Source organism: Sander vitreus, chromosome 17 (genome assembly GCF_031162955.1).
Source record: "Sander vitreus isolate 19-12246 chromosome 17, sanVit1, whole genome shotgun sequence".
NCBI classification, from domain to species: Eukaryota; Metazoa; Chordata; class Actinopteri; order Perciformes; family Percidae; genus Sander; species Sander vitreus.
Genome location: NC_135871.1, coordinates 19,774,713 through 19,794,524, shown reverse-complemented (window position 1 = coordinate 19,794,524; position 19,812 = coordinate 19,774,713). Strand labels below are relative to the sequence as shown.

At 42.5% G+C, this 19,812-nt stretch overlaps 2 protein-coding genes across 2 annotated transcripts in view; both read right to left on the bottom strand.

Annotated features, from left to right (window-relative positions):
* adam12b (ADAM metallopeptidase domain 12b) overlaps positions 1-1,504 on the bottom strand; it is a 93,192-nt gene extending 91,688 nt beyond the window's left edge. The window contains exon 1 of the mRNA XM_078273686.1: positions 1,058-1,504. Within this exon, the coding sequence (XP_078129812.1) occupies positions 1,058-1,172 (115 nt within the window). The 5' untranslated portion in view covers positions 1,173-1,504. The remainder of the gene's footprint in view (positions 1-1,057) is intronic.
* A 3,422-nt stretch (positions 1,505-4,926) lies between these two features.
* Positions 4,927-19,545, bottom strand: LOC144532559 (uncharacterized). Its single transcript, XM_078273396.1, has 6 exons — positions 18,461-19,545; positions 12,002-12,162; positions 10,231-10,411; positions 8,196-8,259; positions 7,547-7,646; positions 4,927-5,582 (listed from the first exon to the last, which is right to left on the bottom strand). The coding sequence occupies exons 1-6, from the start codon at positions 19,206-19,208 to the stop codon at positions 5,553-5,555; spliced, it is 1,284 nt and encodes a 427-aa protein (XP_078129522.1). The 5' UTR covers positions 19,209-19,545; the 3' UTR covers positions 4,927-5,552.
* Positions 19,546-19,812: the final 267 nt, after the last annotated feature.

Here is a 19,812-nt window from a genome sequence, read left to right as displayed (position 1 = left end):
TAAATGTTCCAATCAATAATCCAGGCAGCACATTCTCGTCTCCCTCCTTCATTTTACAGTCCAATGGTGGCTAGAATGGCTCTGGGTCAAACGTCAATATGGAATGGATTTATCTGCGTTATTTTTTTTTACGCGTTATTTTTTCTCAGATTAATTAATCGAAATTAACGTGTTATTTTGACAGCCCTAATTTAAATTATTATTATTTAGAGGTTATTTTACCCTTATTTATAAGCATGCTGGACCCCAACTTGCCAACATGTCAAGATCCACAGAAACCTGTTTGACAGCTCAACAACATTTTAACCTAAAACATAAGAGTATAGCTATGGTTCAAAAGGGAGTGAATCTGTAAGAATGTATGTTTCTGTTTTTATCTGTCTTTATCTAGCCATTCTTGATACTACATCCACAGCCACAGCCACAGCCACAGCCACACACACACACACACACACACACACACACACACACACACACACACACACTAACACAAAACAAAACATTTGTATCCTGGCTCGTGCTCTGCCCCATAAACACAATACCCGGTTATCACTGTCTTATTCATTCAGCAGATTAACTTCAGCTGCTGAATAATAATAACATCCTGTTTGGTTTATGTTTACAACCTAAAGATACCATAAACCATAAAGCTGTATCCTCTTGGATCTCGTCTGCCCATCCTGACAATTCCCTGTATTGTTTCATCTGAGCAAAAAGATGGATCTAAGAAAACATAATTTCCCCTTCTGCATTTCCCAAATGTAAAATGCACAGCAAGACAATTAAGAAGGGACGTGAAGAGAAGTGTCAAAGCTGGTGTGTAACATTAGTATTTTAAGTGTCCCATTATGTTGCCTACATCTATGAAAACAAGGGAGATAATCCATTTAACTATAAACTAATACAACAAGGTAACCCTACTGTTAAGACAGAGCTGCTTACACTGTAAGTTATGTTTCCTAATAAAACATAAATTAAATATAGTCCAAACTATCTAAAAATCATGTTGCAGCACTACATGCACATTAGGCAAATGACAGTTATGTTGTCTACTCACCTTCCTGTGTACTGTAAAGCGTGTTGTCAGCATTTTCCGTCGCCGTGGACAGGCACCAGACGCGGAGAGCAAAGAGCAGAAAGGTAAAGTTCTTCCGCCGCCTCCAGGTTCTCATGATGCCCGGGCTCGGTGAGGTGAAGTCGGAGAAAGCGCTCCGGTCAAAGTGCGTTATTTAAGCTGCACGACCAGAGACTTCACACAGGTAACAGGATGGAGATACAGATCAAAGCAGTTTAAAGTGGTGTAATGTGTGGAAAAAGCTTCACCACCAAGACTCCAACGAAACGTGGAAGGCTGTCACACCAAGAAAGAAGCTGTCAAAACTTTTCCTTCCTACGCCAGACGTTTGGCTTGCAACGGTCTGGCGGAAAACGTACAAATACATGTGTTGGCTAAATGTTGCTCATGTAGTACGGGTATGGCAAGGAGCGATAGAAGAGTCAGAATGAGAGGATGTTGGAGAGTAGTGTGAAGCGGACTTGCCATACCCATCCCCTCCAGGACCGGAGCAGCCACACTTCGCCATGTGCGCGTTAGGCTCCGCTGGGTCCTAAAGCCAGACAAATACAAATACAATTTTACTATCTTACCACTTAAATGCATGTTAGGGAGACACTGTATAGGTAAGCTATTTGATATCTAAAAACCCAAGTATAATGCACACAAAGAAGCATTAAGGGTGTATTATTATCCGAGTATATAAAAACGAAGATGTTGAAAAAGGTGCAAATGTACAATATTTCCACTGACTGCCGAAGTAACGTTAAGTTAGCTAAGTAACGTTAAGTTAGCTAGCTAACGTTAGCCTACAAAACGTTAGCGTCGTATAAGAGCATTTACGGGCAAACATTTTATCCGTCCGGGCAGCCAGTGTAGGTAGCTATATGTTAGATAACAAAAATACATTTAAAGATGCAACCCGCTGCTGGATAACAAGTAAAAAAAATAATGTGTTGACATTTTCCCGTAAGTTTGCGTAGCTAGCTTTTTTTTCTGTTTTTTTTTTTGGGGGGCGGACGCTAGTAGCTAGCTTAGTAGTTTGCAGCCCAACAGCCTATCTACGTGTGTTTGGGTCAGTAAGCTATCTTAACTTTTTAAAACAACATTATTGAAAAAATAATAACATTAACGTTACATGACAAACAACAGAACAGGATGTAAAAAATATGTTACAAAATACAGAAAAGGAAGACAAAACAAAAAATAAACATACATATAAATTACCTGACAATCTTGTACAAAATATTCGCAAGCAGGAAGTATGTCTGCTATTCATGAAGATATTTTCTTTTTCAATCTCCAGAACTAAACTTTAAACTGAGCCAGATTTGCATACCTTACAGCATTATAAAAACAAGATGGTTGTAATTTGAATATTTTTCAGTGTATTTCTTACAGTGTGTTACAGTGACACATATTTGTGGCTAAGTGTAAATTAAGTGTAGCCTATAAACTGAGGGCCAATCATAACAACCAATATTTTCTCCAACCATTGTTGTTAAAGGTGTATCGATGGATGAGGCTTCAAATTAAAACATTTATTAATGCATTGTAGATATAACAAATTGTCAAACATTATACAGTTAATAAGACCTTTGATGTATCTCCTTTTGTTTCAGTCCTCTGTGTCTCTATGGCTCAGTCTCAACTGCTCTCTTGTGTGCTAAAATGTTGTTTTTTTATCTAGTGGGTGCACAGTGGATTAAGATGATTGACTCCTTCAGAAACATAACCAAGTTAAATAATAAATAATAAAACTTTGAAAAGGGCACTTCCCAAGGTGGTTACCTAGTTTCACTATGGCACTGCTTGGGATATAATTGGCTGGAAAATGTAGTGTGAAACCCTTTGATGAGTTCTGTAGAATGGAATCTATGCATGTACACTGGAGGGTTTATTAATTGACATTTCAAAAAGTGTTAAGCTTTTAACCTGTTGAACCCTCAGTTCCAAGTAAAAGTTTATTTTCAAAATCTTGGAACTAAGGTTTTTGAAACTGTATGCGTTTACACTAAACTTGTCTGCGCAACTGTCATAATTGAGGTTTGTAATGTTGAGATGAAATAAGAGCACTTTCTGATTCAATTTCAGTGTAAATATTGTGAATTAAAAAAGTATTCAGTCCATGAAAATGACAAGTAATTCCTAATTTTTAAATAGTAATACCCCTAGGATGAGATTGTCTTGTATTTCTCTCTATCTCTGTGTCCAGACTCACACACACACACACACACACACACACACACACACACACACACACACACACACACACACTTAGACAAACTTTCATCACCCTGGCCCCATCTGTGTTTTGCGCAAGCTACCTGGTCTGGTTTAGTCTAATCTAGGCCAATAAGTCACAGATGTCTCTGTGCAGGCATCAGTTCACTCTACATCTCCACTGAGGCTACAAACTGCAAAGAAAAGGATTAAACACATGTGTCTTATTGTATTTGTCTAGCTTCATTTTCTCTCTGAAGAGTTTTATTAAAATATACACCCCAAAAAAACACCCTTATGTTCTGTTGTTCTCTTTTAACTGTTGAATTGCTTCTGTCTGTGCTTTTGAACAACACCCAGGCTTTTCTTGCCTGTTGCTCTCCCTAAGATACAGTAAATATCTTAGATTTTAATTGGGAAGACTACTTGTATGAATGTTACAATCACAATCCTAGAATACAGAGACACTACTAGAAAGAGATGTCCATGAGGCTAGATGTTCAGATAAAATGGGTGCCAGTGCAATGACTAATGGCAAAACACTTACAATCAGTGGCTCTGCTTCAATGTACACAATTAGCCCTGTAAGCTCAGCTAGGGTTCTGCTTTCTAAGCCAGACATATTAGCCTTACCCTCAGGACATCTGAGTCAGTCAAGGCCAAGCGAGGGGTCTCAGAGTACACAGTCCACATTATGCGAAGATAGCAATAAGACATACAGACACATGATGCCTTAGAGAGCGAGAGAGAGAGGCTGACTGACAGGAGCCCTTCTCCTCCTATACAACTGCCTGTCAGTCTGTGCTCATCATTTGGAAACAGCCCACATGGCAGAAGTGCAGTTCTCCCATGTGGTTTATTCTTTTAAATTGCCTTGCTGGCAACACAGGCATCAGTAAAGTAAGTGGATATCAATACTGTTTACTACATATGTGCCTTGCTATGGGCTACAATCAATCCATCTGGATGCAAAAACCTTGTAGCACATGGCAGCTGGTCCATAATTTTCATACTGGAGGAGAATGAACTAAAGCAGCAGACTAAAATTCAACATTTAACCTAGCATTTTGTTTGGGATTTACAGTACAACACTCAGTATTTACTGCAGAGAAACCCACTCACCAAAAGTCTGCCTCAACAGTATGCATTTATACAGCGTGTTTGTCTGAGTCCTGCGGCACATGTCCTTCCCCTGTTTTCTCCTCATCCCAGCAGGCTCTTTTTAAATGCCTCAGAGATGTCAGTCACCTTTACAGGCTATATGTGGGTTGCAGTCGTAGGCTGTAGTCTCCTCTCTTATTACAATGTCGTCTCTGGTTGGGAGCTCTGTGACAAAGGCCCCCTTTCACAGGCGTTGCGTGTCTCCTGAGTTCGATTAGTTTGGAATTCCAGTGTTCCGGATGGGAGGATCCAGAGGCCTCGAGGCAGACATGAAGCCAATGACGAAACATGGTTCACCCCTCTCCCACTTTATACATCTACAGTACCCTACCAATGACAGAGTCAAGGTGCTTTGCTCAAATCTCTGAGAATATATTTCCTGAAAAATGACATTACCTCCACACTGAATATCCTTGAAATGCTTTTATTTTGTCTTGAGATACATTAGAGGAAAATTATATTGTAGATAAGGAATAAAATCATTAGGAAGCAAAATGATATGATTAATCTGTATTGCGTTTAATCACTGTTAATTTGAGCAAGAAAAACAGATTACAATGTCATTGCTTTATTATTTCAACCGTCAAACTCTTCTTAATTTTTAATTATGAGTGTGTTGGCGGTACAAGGTGAGAAGGTTGGGCTTTGTCAATGTCTGCACACAACAACAACTACAATTAACTTATTACCATATGCCTTGAACATCGTATACAATTTCATCAATAGAATACTTTTACAGTATAATTTTAGTCAACTAAAATGCTAATATTGTCGTAATCTGCCATTGTGGCATAGACTGAAATATACAAATGTGTCTTTGTTACATGTCTAATGAAATCATATGTATAACACTGGTGACAAATAAAAAGAAAACTAAATCTTGTTTGCAATGTCAGCAAAATACAATTTTTGTTTCTGTTGTTGCATTCATTTGCAATGTAAAGCAGTCAGAATACAATGAGCAAAAATACAACATTAAACAGAAATTGAGCCCTAATAAAATGAATATATGCAAAGGCATGGGAATGATTTGCATAGAAGAAAGTCATATTTAATATACATGGAGAAAAGTGAAGAATAGTCAGTGAATTTACGCCAATTGCGTTTCAGTGTTTTATCTTTGCAGGATCTGGTCCAGAAGTCTCTGCAAAACAACAAAATAACAAAAACAGATTAAGAACACATCTACAGTATCTGCACTCAGACCTCTTGTCCCTAAATCTCTTAGAGCAGCTCTGCATCACACAGGAGTGACTCCCGCTGCTATGTTGGCTTTCCCTTCCATCCGCCTCACCCCTGAGGTGGCCAAGCCCAGAAAGGAGGAATAATTCTAGCTTGCTATCTGACCAAACACACTGCTATGCAATCACCCTCCTCTCACAGTACTACCCAACAACTGGAATCTCATTTCAGCCAGCAGTCAAAACGACCCACCCTCTACCTCTCACTATCAGACCCCTATGTGACTCTTCTCTAGGCTCAACCGTTGTGTATGTGTTGCAGACTTTTTGACAGAAAACGAGGCCTCTAAAGCACACACAACTCAGTGTTTATCGTGGAGGAACACACTCCTTTTTCTCCCAATCTCACTGTCGTTGAGCCCAGCTAATAGCTTCATTTGAGAGGTGGCAAGGTCACACTGGCATCAAAGCAGTGCTCGCCTGCTCCATTTCCCCAAGAATTCTTTTTTTTTCTCTTACAGAGCCATTTGATGTCACACTATGCTCTGTAATTGCTGCCTGTGTCAGTACACCACACAGTGTTGATTTACTGTAGATTCGCTGTTTAAATTGAAAATTGATGCCTGATGCAAAACAGTTCCCAGTTTACTTAAATGTATGAGAGAGATAAACGAGAGAGAAGCCAATCATCTTGAGATCATCTTAAATAACATCTTTGTAAAAGACACACACACACACACACACACACACACACACACACACACACACACACACACACACACACACACACACACACACACACACACACACACACAGCTGCGATGATTGTGTAATTATCTGTAAGAGATTGGAAAACATCTCTTCACATTTTTCACATCTCACCTGACTGACAGCAAATTCATTGTTGTGGTTATAATGTTTGAGTGAGTTAAGGCTCACCCACACGTGAAGCTGAATGGATCTGTCTGACACTGCATGCCCTAAATATGTCATTAATTTACCACATGCTGCCACTGTAGGAAGACGTGGATGTGTATCATGTCAGCAGGGCCTGGAATAGGTCACATTTAGTTAAGTTATGTGTGAGCTTTGGTTTCTACTGTGCTGAAATCCAAAACCACACTGTGGTATAAGGAGTGAAATGGGCTTAGCTGTGATGCAGTAAGGGTCTAGCTTTAGCTTCTTTTAATGTTTCCTGATCTGATTTTGAAGAAAACACCAGCCACTTCAAAGTAACAGATTCAACATAATGTATAAGGGAAATGAATAGACAGATAGTGTGACAAATGGCAGAGGAGCTAGCTTTAGCAGTCAAATAGTGACCTCTGCTGGATATGATCAAACCATGTTTCATTTTTTGAACGATGCTTATACACAAACAAAACTTAATTTATGTACATAATGAGAATGTTTAATGTAGATTTCATTCAATTACAACAAGTCAAAAAAACCAAGAACTAGGAACACTTCAAGAACACCAAAATAAATCCAAATACTATATTTGTTGTTGTAGTTTGGTGTATTAAGGTAGATATTTCTTTTTTGGTCTAGTTTGAACTGATGTTATTTTGTATTTAATTGTTTAAGTTACACCTTGGGACCATTTTGCTCTCCTTTTAATGTGTGATCTCTTCGATTGGTGTGTTTTGTGGATTCATAAATATCCAATCAAAAACTCAATGACACACTGTGTTAAAATATTATTGCCATAAAATTTACTGTGCAGACACCTGCTTTGAACATTTCACAGCATGCCTTCAGAAAACAGTAAGCGCAGTGTTATAATTTGATTTTCATGTTTGGGATTTTAAACTTCTTTTGGTGCAAGACTGTTTGTTTTCTATTATGTTGAATTATAATTGTAGAAGTTGACACATTTGATCAATGTTTTGAATAGATTTTTGTACCAAAAAGGATTCCTTCCTACCTTTTTAAAGACATCTACTCGCAATCTGTTGATTTGTGATACAGCTCTCTTCTTCTCCTCCTCCTTTTTCTTTGTTACCTCCGGCAGCTTGTTGTAAATCCTACAGACACAAAAAAGGCAATTGCATACAGGGCAGGGGAATACTGTATGGTATCAGAAGTATGAGGGTGGCTTGTCTCTGGTATGCCAATGAATTGGCATACCAGAGACAAGGTATTATCTATTGAGGCCACAGCCAGCAAAAACCTGGATCCACTGATAAACAGGTCTCCCACATACTCCTTTTTCACTCCCACCACTACAGCCAATTTGTTAAGAGATCCTCCAAGTCAGATAGTGTCGCTTTTGAAAAAAATTACAATGATCAGCCATCATCTGATCAGGTGTGCCTTTCCAGATAAGGCAAGAAAAAAAAAGAGATAAGGCATACAGACGGTAGCCCATATCTCTGTCAAGACATTTGGACATAAAACATCTATTGTATCCGTACAGTATGTGGGTTTGTAAATGTGCATTGTGTTTGTGCACAAATCTGCATACATGGCAGATATGATAAACAAGCTTGATAGATTGTGCTGAATAAGAAAAACAAAGCGCGAGGAGTGACGGAGTGACATCGTTTGACGTGGGTTTGGTCTGGAGAACTCACCGTCTGGACCTCAGCTGCATCTCTCTGTCTGATATAGACCTCTCTCCAGGCTTGAAAAGGTTATCTAGGACATGCACACACACACACACACACACACACACACACACACACACACACACACACACACACACACACACACAAAGGAATAACAAATAAGAATGAATATGCAAATGAAACCTTGAATATGTTAATGAACACTGAGGGAACACTGTGATCTCTCTTTTTCAGACACATTTGAGCATTAACACAGACAGACACGCGCACGCACGCACTCACATGCATGCATGCACGCATGCATGCACGCACGCACGCACACACACACACACACACACACACACACACACACACACACACACATCAAATACATACCATACATATCCATATCCAGTCCTAATAAGTTCTGTCTCTCACAGATTAAACAAAAGTAAATTACTAGAGTGTTGCTGCTGCTGCTCAGGTCAACAGTACCAAGACTCTTTGTTCATAATTAGACTTCAGACTTCAGGCAGAGACCAGTGTGAGCTATTCATGACTTCTCCATGACCTTACAAAAAGTAAGTTGGAGCCCTGCAGTATCTGTAGTACTATGCCTCCCTACTTTATTAATGTTTTACTAAAGTGATGAGTGGCCAGGTGCCTGGTAAAGTTGGATTTGATGCAAAGAAAAAAATCTGTAAAAAATCTGCTGTGATGAATGCGTGAAATAAGTGTGCATGCTGGTGTGATCAAAAAGTATTAAAGAAATTCTGATATTACTTAACCTATGTAGAAAACCAATTCCCTAGCTTTTACAATCCAATATTTTCTTAAAGCAGACAGAGAATCAAACAGTTGAGTTAAAACAGCTGAGAGAAATGTTTGATGTTGTGTGCGCTCACGAACAGAGCCTTGTCAAAGTCTGATAGCTTCAATACGGGAGAAAGATAAAACAAGACTAACAGTGTTTACACTGAATATAACATTTCCTGCACCGAAATCATTGTCTACACCTTTATGAACATCAAACAATATTAGAAAAATGCTAGTATTCTCTTACTATAAAAAGTTTTTCACTGACAGACAATTTCTATATCTTGCTGGATAACATTTTTGACAAATGCTTATTTAAACTAGGCATTTTGCTTAGAAACATGTTTTTCATGCCCTTTACTGTACATTACGTCTAGGCCCCAATTCCTTTTTTTGGCGTGCTTCTGATTTGCTCCGTTTGTTTTAATTTTTAACGGTATTTGTGAATTTATATGCATTACGTCTTTTCCTATATGACAAATGATTCTTTGTTGTATGTTTCCCTTGTTTAATTCCTGTCTGCAAAACAGTTTCACGTGGGATGAAAAAAGTTGCAACAAATAGAAAAGAAAACATCACATTTATATTCTAGACTCGACTTTTGGTCTCAGCTTGTGTGTATTCTTTGCATACAGAGTTTTAGAGCAAATATTCTTTAACTGATCTGCAATACTAGATAATGACCAGCAGAGAGCAAAGTTGGATAATTGCCACTACACTATGAGAAGAATAATATGTATCAGCTGAGGCTGTTGAAAGATTATTTGAGAAATAGTCCACATTCCTTGAAAAGCCAACATTATTCAATGCCAACATGACCACAAGTTCATTATTTACTAATTTCCCAGTGTATGTGTGGGGCTATGGGTTACATTTACATACATTCATACATATATACCCACTAAAGGAGCCTTTATCCCATCCCCAGTCTAAGGATTTGATGAATGTGTTAGTCCCTGCAGAAGTGATGTAACTACAGATGGGAAACATGGTAAAGTATTGTTGTAGAAGATGAGGGCCTGCAATACACTCACCACTGGGAAACTATTTCAAGTGCTAGACTGTGAATTGCTTGCTGTCATCACTACAGATTGAATGCCAGTATCATATATGATCTACAGCTGGCGGTATGCTGCTGTCATCATGGGTGGTATGGCAGAAGAGCGGAAACCTTCTGTTTGGTTGGGCAGAGATATGAAATTACTTCTGATTTTACCCAATTCCAGAGTTATTCAGCTGCACTTACCACTAAGTGGATCCGGTGTGGTGCAGTTCTTCTTTTGTTTGCCTCGATCCTCCCTGAGGCTCTGCACCAGGTCTGGATTGGAGTTCTGTGCCGTTCTCCTTCTCCTTGCCTTCTGCTCCAACCTCCTCACCCGACCCTGAGATCGGCTGATGAAGTCTGGCCTGAAGAGCTCCAAAGCCTCCTTGGGTGGAAAGAGGGATACATACAGTAAGATGCTTGTTGGTGGGAAGAACACAGTACAATTCCTAGACATTAATCCTGTGGAAAGAGAAAAAAAATCACCATTGGGTTAGAATCTATTAAGAACATAGACCATTCCTTAACTTGAAGAATCCTCTTCACAGCCTCGTAATAGCTAAGAGGTATAGGCAACATGTGAATATTATGCTCAGCTTTAGTGGGGATAAAGGTAAGAGAGCTTTACTCACGGGGGAATGTGAATCCTTTACAAACCTCACTGGATCTTTACCCCTGACAACGCTGAGCAAAACTTGTTATAATAACTGGGTGGAAAGAAAAACAAAAATCAAAAAGAAAGAAGGAAAAAAAAAGCAAATTGTGTAATTATTAAAGATTTGTTTTCATTCCCCCTCCACTTGGCTGACGCTGTGTAAAACACCAACTAAAGCAAAAATCCCTCCAAGTGTAAAAATCACCCCTAAGAGATGATGCTTCTGTTGTGATAATGTTTATTTCAAGAGTAAACACATTACGATTCTCTGTGTGGGAAACCTTAATTGAAATAGTCCAATACATCAAAAGGTTTAAAGTTTCCATACGGCACATACACTGCACTTTTCCACATAAACCTTTGCACTGTGTATACTAAACAGCTATTTGTGGTATTTTCTTGACTTCACGTAAATGACTTTTAGGCTGTCAGCCCTGGTTCTGTACTTTGTGGAACCATTATTTGTTGTATTTGCATCCTCAGCGGCTCCACTCATTCTTTGATAGTTCTTTGATTGATCACTGTGGACTTTCAGTTTTAGCTTGAAACTGCATAAAGTAATATCTTTGTTGCAGCTGACAGTCTCCCTAATATTCTCAATAGGAATAATGATCTGAACTAATTGTTTATTACGAATTTGTAGCCGCCATAATGCACATACACGGATATTATAAGTATAAAAATGGTTAGGGTTTGACAAACAATTATTTGCACAAGATCCACTTAAAGGTGAACTCCACAGATTTTACACATCAGTCTATTTACAGGTCATGATGAGTACTGCATATGTAAAACAAAAAATGTATAAAGCCTGTTATGGCTACAGGAGGAGCTGCTCACAATCTGATTAATTGCCAGTTGGGGGTGAAGACTGCAAGTTTAAAAATAAAAAATCTGGGGGTGTGGAGTTCTCCTCATAGCTTCTCATCTCTGTTTGTGACTTCAAGCTCAAAGGGTGATTTAACTGCAATTAGCACAACGCACCAATTGAGCTGTCGGCAGTCGGGTTGTATTGTGGGTAATGTAGGCGGCAGGTTTTTCATAGAAGAATGCGTGGCATAAAAGGCGGTTCAGTTGTTATCGATGGCAGAGAGACCATTCCTAAAGAGAGACAGGTAATGACCTCCTCTGCATATATGATCACTTATCCCATGACCAAAGTTATAAAGCTAAAAGCTACAGAAAATGTCCAGTAATTGGATTTTTGTAAAAAGGCTTTTTCCAAAGTCAATAATGTACCTTCAAGCTCAATGTTAGTTTGCTTCTATAGTGTTGTATATTTCCTGAAAGACAAGTCATTATTGGAAATGTGGCTCCTACTTTGAGGCTGAGAGTCTTGAGTGTGCCTTCCAGAGAATCAGCCTTTGGTCGGGAATGACAGGTCTTATCGGAGACTTTTTGAGGCTCTGAGGAACAGTCATGTTCTTGTCGTTCCTCTGTCTTGTCATTGCTTGCTTGCTTGCTCCAAGTTCTGGAGTCCACTTGAGAGACACAGAGAGAAGTGAAATGACTATAAACTATAATTTGGCAAGTCACATCCTTCCAAAAAAAAAAAGAAGAAAAGTGCATGATTGTTTTTCACAGGGTAACTTTCACAGGGAGAACTAATATAAAATGGATGTGTGTTTTGCAGTTTGTGATGTAGTTTGTTACAGTTTGATGCTATATTAAAGACATACAGTAGATGTATTCCAGACGACTGTATTCTTCCCCTCAGACTGAGTTATAGCACAATTTTCACAATGTTCTCAAGTTCCATCTAAGCTTTTATGATCTGGAGAAAGCAGGAAAATGAACAGACCTTAAACTGTCCCTCAAGCACACACACACACACACACACACACACACACACACACACACACACACACACACACACACACACACACACACACACACACACACACACACACACACACTACCCTCACAACTCATAAAAAAAACACGTATGGAAACATTAATGTGGCCTATGAATAATGCAAAGATGACATGTGCATCCATCCTTCACCCGAAACCCCATTCCTTTACCTTTTGTGGAATAAATAACCACTGAATTTCCTGCCATGACCATGTGACATGTAGGTAGAGTGTCATCACATGCTTCAGGAAGCACACGCAAAATGTGTAATGTCGCCGGACAAGCTGTTGCTACAGGATTTTTTGCCATTCAGGCATCGGAACAAACGAAGTGCCCAGTGAAAAGAATAAAAGTTTAAAGAAGATAATAACACATGGAGGTGTGGGATGATGCAGAAAATAATTGTAATGAGGTAAGAGAGTGCATTAATAATTAAAAAGTGTCATATTGCAGTTGTTCTTCTTGAGACAGCCATGGTAACAGGGGAGGCAGTGACATTGCATTTCTTTTGGCATTTTGGACATCCACTGCCATATAAGTCTACTCACTGTATGTAAGGTACAGTAAGTATCCAGGACATCATATGGCTTGCTGCAGTATCAATATCAATCCATTCAGCTTACCCTTACTGCTACACTAAACCTTAGTAAAGAAAGTTTGACAATCTGGAAAATACTATTATTTGATTTCTTGTGGAGAGTTAGATGCAAAAACCGATACCACTATCATGTGTGTCTGCATGGCTGCCAACTTTTCAATTTCGTTTGGAGTCCATCCATCCATCTTCATCCGCTTATCCGGGGTCGGGTCGCGGGGGTAGCAGCTCCAGCAGGGGACCCCAAACTTCCCTTTCCCGGGCCACATTAACCAGCTCCGACTGGGGGATCCCGAGGCGTTCCCAGGCCAGGTTAGAGATATAATCCCTCCACCTGGTCCTGGGTCTCCCCCGAGGCCTCCTCCCAGCTGGACGTGCCTGGAACACCTCCCTAGGGAGGCGCCCAGGGGGCATCCTTACCAGATGCCCGAACCACCTCAACTGGCTCCTTTCGACGTAAAGGAGCAGCGGCTCTACTCCGAGTTCCTCACGGATAACTGAGCTTCTCACCCTATCTCTAAGGGAGACGCCAGCTACCCTCCTGAGGAAACCCATTTCGGCCGCTTGTACCCTGGATCTTGTTCTTTCGGTCATGACCCAGCCTTCATGACCATAGGTGAGAGTAGGAACAAAAACTGACCGGTAGATTGAGAGCTTTGCCTTCTGGCTCAGCTCTCTTTTCGTCATAACGGTGCGATAAATTGAATGTAATACCGCACCTGCTGTGCCGATTCTCCGACCAATCTCCCGCTCCATTGTCCCCTCACTCGCGAACAAGACCCCAAGGTACTTGAACTCCTTCACTTGGGGTAAGGACTCATTCCCTACCTGGAGAAGGCACTCCATCGGTTTCCTGCTGAGAACCATGGCCTCCGATTTAGAGGTGCTGATCCTCATCCCAGCCGCTTCACACTCGGCTGCGAACCAATCCAGTGAGTGCTGAAGGTCACAGGGCCGATGATGCCATCAGGACCACATCATCTGCAAAAAAGCAGCGATGAGATCCCCAGCCCACCGAACTGCAACCCCTCTCCACCCCGACTACGCCTCGATATCCTGTCCATAAATACTACAAACAGGATTGGTGACAAAGCCCAGCCCTGGCGGAGGCCAACTCTCACCTGAAACGAGTCCGACTTACTGCCGAGAACCCGGACACAGCTCTCGCTTTGGTCGTACAGAGGTGGATGGCCCTGAGAAGGGACCCCCTCACCCCGTACTCCGCAGCACCTCCCACAGTATCTCCCGGGGCACCCGGTCATACGCCTTCTCCAGATCCACAAAACACATGTAGACTGGTTGGGCATACTCCCAGGCTCCCTCCAGGATCCTTGCGAGTAAAGATCTGGTCCGTTGTTCCACGACCAGGACGGAATCCGCATTGTTCCTCTTCAACCTGAGATTCGACTATCGACCGAACCCTCCTTTCCAGCACCTTGGAGTAGACTTTACCGGGAGGCTGAGAAGTGTGATACCCCTGTAATTGGCACACACCCTCTGGTCCCCCCTTTTTAAAAAGGGGAACCACCACCCCGGTCTGCCACTCCTTAGGCACCGTCCCCAGACTTCCACGCAATGTTGAAGAGGCGTGTCAACCAAGACAACCCCTCCACACCCAGAGCTTTAAGCATTTCTGGACGGATCTCATCAATTCCTGGGGCTTTGCCACTGTGGAGTTGTTTAACTACCTCAGCAACCTCCACCAGGGAAATTGATGCCAATCCCCCCTCATCCTCCAGCTCTGCCTTTACCATAGAGGGCGTATTAGTCGGATTTAGGAGTTCCTCAAAGTGCTCCTTCCACCGCCCTATTACCTCCTCAGTTGAGGTCAACAGCGTCCCATCCTTACTGTACACAGCTTGGATGGTTCCCCGCTTCCCCCCTCCTGAGGTGGCGAACGGTTTTCAGAAGTACCTTGGTGCCGACCGAAAGTCCTTCTCCATGTCTTCTCCGAACTTCTCCCACACACGCTGCTTTGCCTCTTTCACGGCAGAGGCTGCAGCCCTTCGGGCCCTTCGGTACCTTGCAACTGCCTCCGGAGTCGTCTGGGATAACATATCCCGGAAAGACTCCTTCTTCAGTCGGACGGCTTCCCTGACCACCGGTGTCCACCACGGTGTTCGTGGGTTACCGCCCCTTGAGGCACCCAAGACCCTAAGACCACAGCTCCTCACCGCAGCTTCAGCAATGGAAACTTTGAACATTGTCCACTCGGGTTCAATGCCCCCAGCCTCCACAGGGATGCACGAAAAGCTCCGCCGGAGGTGTGAGTTGAAAGTCTGTTGGACAGGGCCTCCTCCAGACGTTCCCAATTTACCCGCACTACCCGTTTGGGCTTACCAGGTCTGTCCAGAGTCTTCCCCCCACCCCCTGACCCAACTCACCACCAGATGGGGATCGGTTGACAGCTCCGCCCCTCTCTTCACCCGAGTGTCCAAAACATATGGCCTCAGATCAGATGAAACGATTATAAAATCGATCATTGACCTTTGGCCTAGGGTGCTCTGGTACCAAGTACACTTATGAGCATCCCTATGTTCAAACATGGTGTTCGAGTATAGACAATCCATGACTAGCACAGAAGTCCAACAACAAACAACCACTCTGGTTTAGATCAGGGAGGCCGTTCCTCCCAATCACGCCTCTCCATGTGTCTCCATCATTACCCACGTGCGCGTTGAAGTCCCCCCCCAGCAGAACTATGGAGTCTCCCGACTGGAGCCCCCATGCAGGACTCCACTCAAGGCCTCCAAGAAGGCCGAATACTCTGAACTCTTGTTTGGTTCATATGCACAAACAACAGTCAGAGTTTTCCCCCCCACAACCCGCAGGCGTAGGGAGGCGACCCCTCTCGTCCACCGGGTTAAACTCCAACGTAGCGGCACTCAGCCGGGGGCTTGTGAGTATCCCCACACCCGCCCGGCGCCTCACACCCTGGGCAACTCCGGAGAAGAAAAGAGTCCAACCCCCTATCCAGGAGTATGGTTCCAGAACCAAGACTGTGCGTAGAGGTAAGCCCCACCAGATCTAACCGGTAGCGCTCCACCTCCCGCACAAGTTCCGGCTCCTTCCCCCACAGAGAGGTGACATTCCACGTCCCCCAGAGCCAGCCTCTGCTGCCCGGGTCTGGTCCGTCGAGGCCCCTGACCTTCACTGCCACCCATGTGGCAGCGCACCCGACCCCAGCGGTTCCTCCCACAGGTGGTGGGCCCATGGGATGGAGGGATGTCCGCCACGTAGCTTTTTCGGGCTGTGCCCGACCGGGCTCCGTGGCAAACCCGGCCACCAGACGCTCGCTGACGAGCCCTCCATCTGGGCCTGGCTCCAGACGGGGGCAGGGTCACTTCATCCCTTCCTCGATTTTTCATAGGATTTTTGAACCATTCTTTGTCTGGCCCCTCACCTGAGACCACTTTGCCTTGGGAGACCCTACCAGGAGCACAAAGCTCCAGACAACACAGCCCTCAGGTTCATAGGGACACACAAACCTCTCCACCACGATAAGGTGATGGTTCCTCGTTTGGAGTGAGATAGTAAAATGACTTCAGATTTGACATGGTCACAGTCAGGGTCATCATGAACAGGATTACATAAAAAATGTCAGCAAACCTTTGAAGAGTCTAAACATGAGGACATTTTTTACCTGTTACAATGTATTTTGTGGCGATTTTCCCTTTAATTTTTTACAAAAAAAACTGTACAGTAAAATAACTTTAAATTCGACATGGTCCTAATCAGAGTCATTCTGATCATGTCGCCATTATGCAGCAAACCTCTGAAGGAAAACATTTATTTTTTGGATTTATGAGAGTTTTAAAATGATTTCAAAGCGTTAATTATATTATATCAAATTAGGACTCTTGGATTCTTTGCTGACGGTTTAATTTGGTATATGAATTGTGAGAAGTTATTGCTTTTTGTCCTTTCTGGACGCTCCAAGTTCCAGTACTGTATCAGCCTCAAAATCCAAACAACGGCTCACTTGACCGCAGTGTCTTACTATGCTGCGGTTGTGCTGTGCTGCTTTGTCTTGTCTGTTTGTGCGCTGTCAGTGTCCTCTTTTGGCGCAACGTTATCAGTTAGCCTATAAATTTGTTTTTCACTGAGTGAGAAAATGAACATGTGGTGTGAGAGTGCGAGAAAATCGGTCTCATGTTCAATGCATAAGAGTCAGCAGCCCTGCTGTGTGTTAAATATGAAGCCACAGCCAGCAGCCTTTAGCTTAGCTTAGCATAAATAATGTAAACAGGGCGAAACAGCTAGCCAGACTATTTCTTGGCCAGGTGCAGTGACTTCCTTGATCTTGTAGTCCCTGTGGGATTTTCAGGCAACCAGCAGAGACTCTAGGAAGTCACATAAAACCACAATTTGTCATTTTTACATTTTGTTTTTTTGTACAGATTAAATGCGATACATGTCAATTTAGAGGTGCTGGTAGACGGATTTTATTGCCGCCGGACAGAGTCAGACTAGCTGTTTCCAGTCTTTATGCTAATGTAAGCCTACATGTAACAGCTGCAGGTTGTAGCTTTATAGGCTACTTAGCGTACAGACATGAGAGTGCTATCGACCTTTTCATCTAACTCTCAGCAAGAAAGCATATTTCCAAAATGTTGAACTATTCCTTTAAAATGGCATGCTTTAATTAATTAGCATGCCATTAATTTAATTACTGTAATAAGCTACCTCTTAGAAGACCAAACCTGCAGTGTAGTATAACATCCAATTCTGTTGCTTTGGGACTAGTATTTTGTGGTACTTCTACACTTTCACCTTGAAGAGAGTTCCATCAACAGTTAAACAGGAAGCTCTTCAGTAGCATAAACCAAATTACATTTCTTATTACAGCTCTCATATAACATGGATCTCATAACTTATGTACCGGGAGACCTGGAGAAATCATGCAAATTCAGTCTATTCAACCCGCTATACAGTCACAGTTCATAATTTAGGATTTTATATTGAAGGGTTTGGAAGTCAGAGGAGGATAAAGTGTTTGTTCTTTATGTAAAGCTGCAGTTGTACTGAGTGTGTGTGTGCACCAGTTGGGATTCATCTTAAACAATGTGAATGTACAGTAGGAGTGTACGTGTGGTGGGTGAGTGTGGTTCTATTAACAATGATTGAGGTCTAAATCAAAAGACGAGAGGCAGAGTGAACGAAAGAGCTAAGATCACCTTGGCACCGCATTCAGCTTACTGTTACGTCTGGGAAATGAGATATGATCTAAGATATTTTAAGATTATGCGGGCCACTGAAAGCAATATACAGATCAATTGCATAGGTACTTTAGACTTTCACTTCTTAAGCAAGGGGATGAAATTCATACCTGGGGCAATATTGGAAGTGTGCTGCCTGTGCCTGAACTTGCTAGTGATAGGGAAGGCTGCCTCATCTGCATTCCCCTTCTGCCTGCCAGCCTTTGTGTTTGAGGGGCTTGGCCCTCTGAATGACAATAATCCCAAAGTAGTACTATGGCGCTGCGTGTCTGAATCATCAGCCTTGCTGTTAACACCATGAGTAGGTGCTATTTGCTCGACCTTGTGGTCCCTGGGCTTTGATAAAGGGCTTCTGCAGTGACCCAAACCACTCTCACGGCCATTGCGTTTGTTTTGGCCCAACATGGCCGCTCTGGGCCTCACGTAGCCCTCATTACTTTTGGCTGGTTTGTTTTCTGTAGAGGATCTGCAGCCGGATGAGACACCAAGGTGAACAGACACGGTGGACCTGTACAAGATTGGTTGATCTGCTCTTCTTCCCTCTAGTTTCACAAGGGAAACGGAAAGGGGCTTGTCCAGAAACACAACAGAGCTGGTGGACCTCAGTGGCACCTCAAGATGGACACAAGACCGGAAGAAGGGCTGAGAGGATAGGTTTGTTAATGTGCCACCTAACTCTTCCTGCTTTCTGTAACTCTCTGTGTAGCTCAGTCTGCATTGTACAAGTTGTACTTTCCTCTTTCCTTGATCCTTCATTGCCAATCCATCAGCTGGTGAGTAGGCCTGTCTGAACACATTTGGCCTCACGATGGTAGGATTCTGTCTGCACACGTCCGGTTGGCAGTTTGAGACTCTCATTGTGCTCGGTATGGATGAGGCTCTTTCTTCAAAAGTTTCTGGTAGTTTTGGTGGAATTGATACCTTCACAGGTTGTGTTGGAGTGAATGGATACACAGGGTCCTGTGGGGTGGAAAGTGATGGCAAAATCTTCTGGGCTGCGATGGTGATGAGAGAAAATGTTGACTTTGGACTTCTTCCCACCTCATCTGGGACACTTGCAGCCTTGAACAGGTTGGAAACTCCACTGTAAGATCCACTATCTGCAGTCTGAGTGTGTTATTGCTCGAAGAGGCACACTCTCCTTCTCCTCTTGCCCCCGCCACACACCCCATGACAGGACATTCCTGTGCAGTGAAGCAGTGATACCCTTACTTGAGGCCTATGAAAAGACAGAGAAAAGAAAAAAAAGCTTCATATCAGAGTGCTCAAAGTGCATAGTCGACTCCTCTGCAAACTAAAAGATTCTGTAACTGAAATGAAACCAAAAAAGGCCGAAAATACCAAGATATTAGTCACTGTGATGTGGTTAGAGGGACTTATTATCTGCTCCCCTGCTCCACTTGTTTCTTGATCTGTTGCTGTTGCCATGAGAATGTGTAACTTGATGGGCAGCACTTGGGGA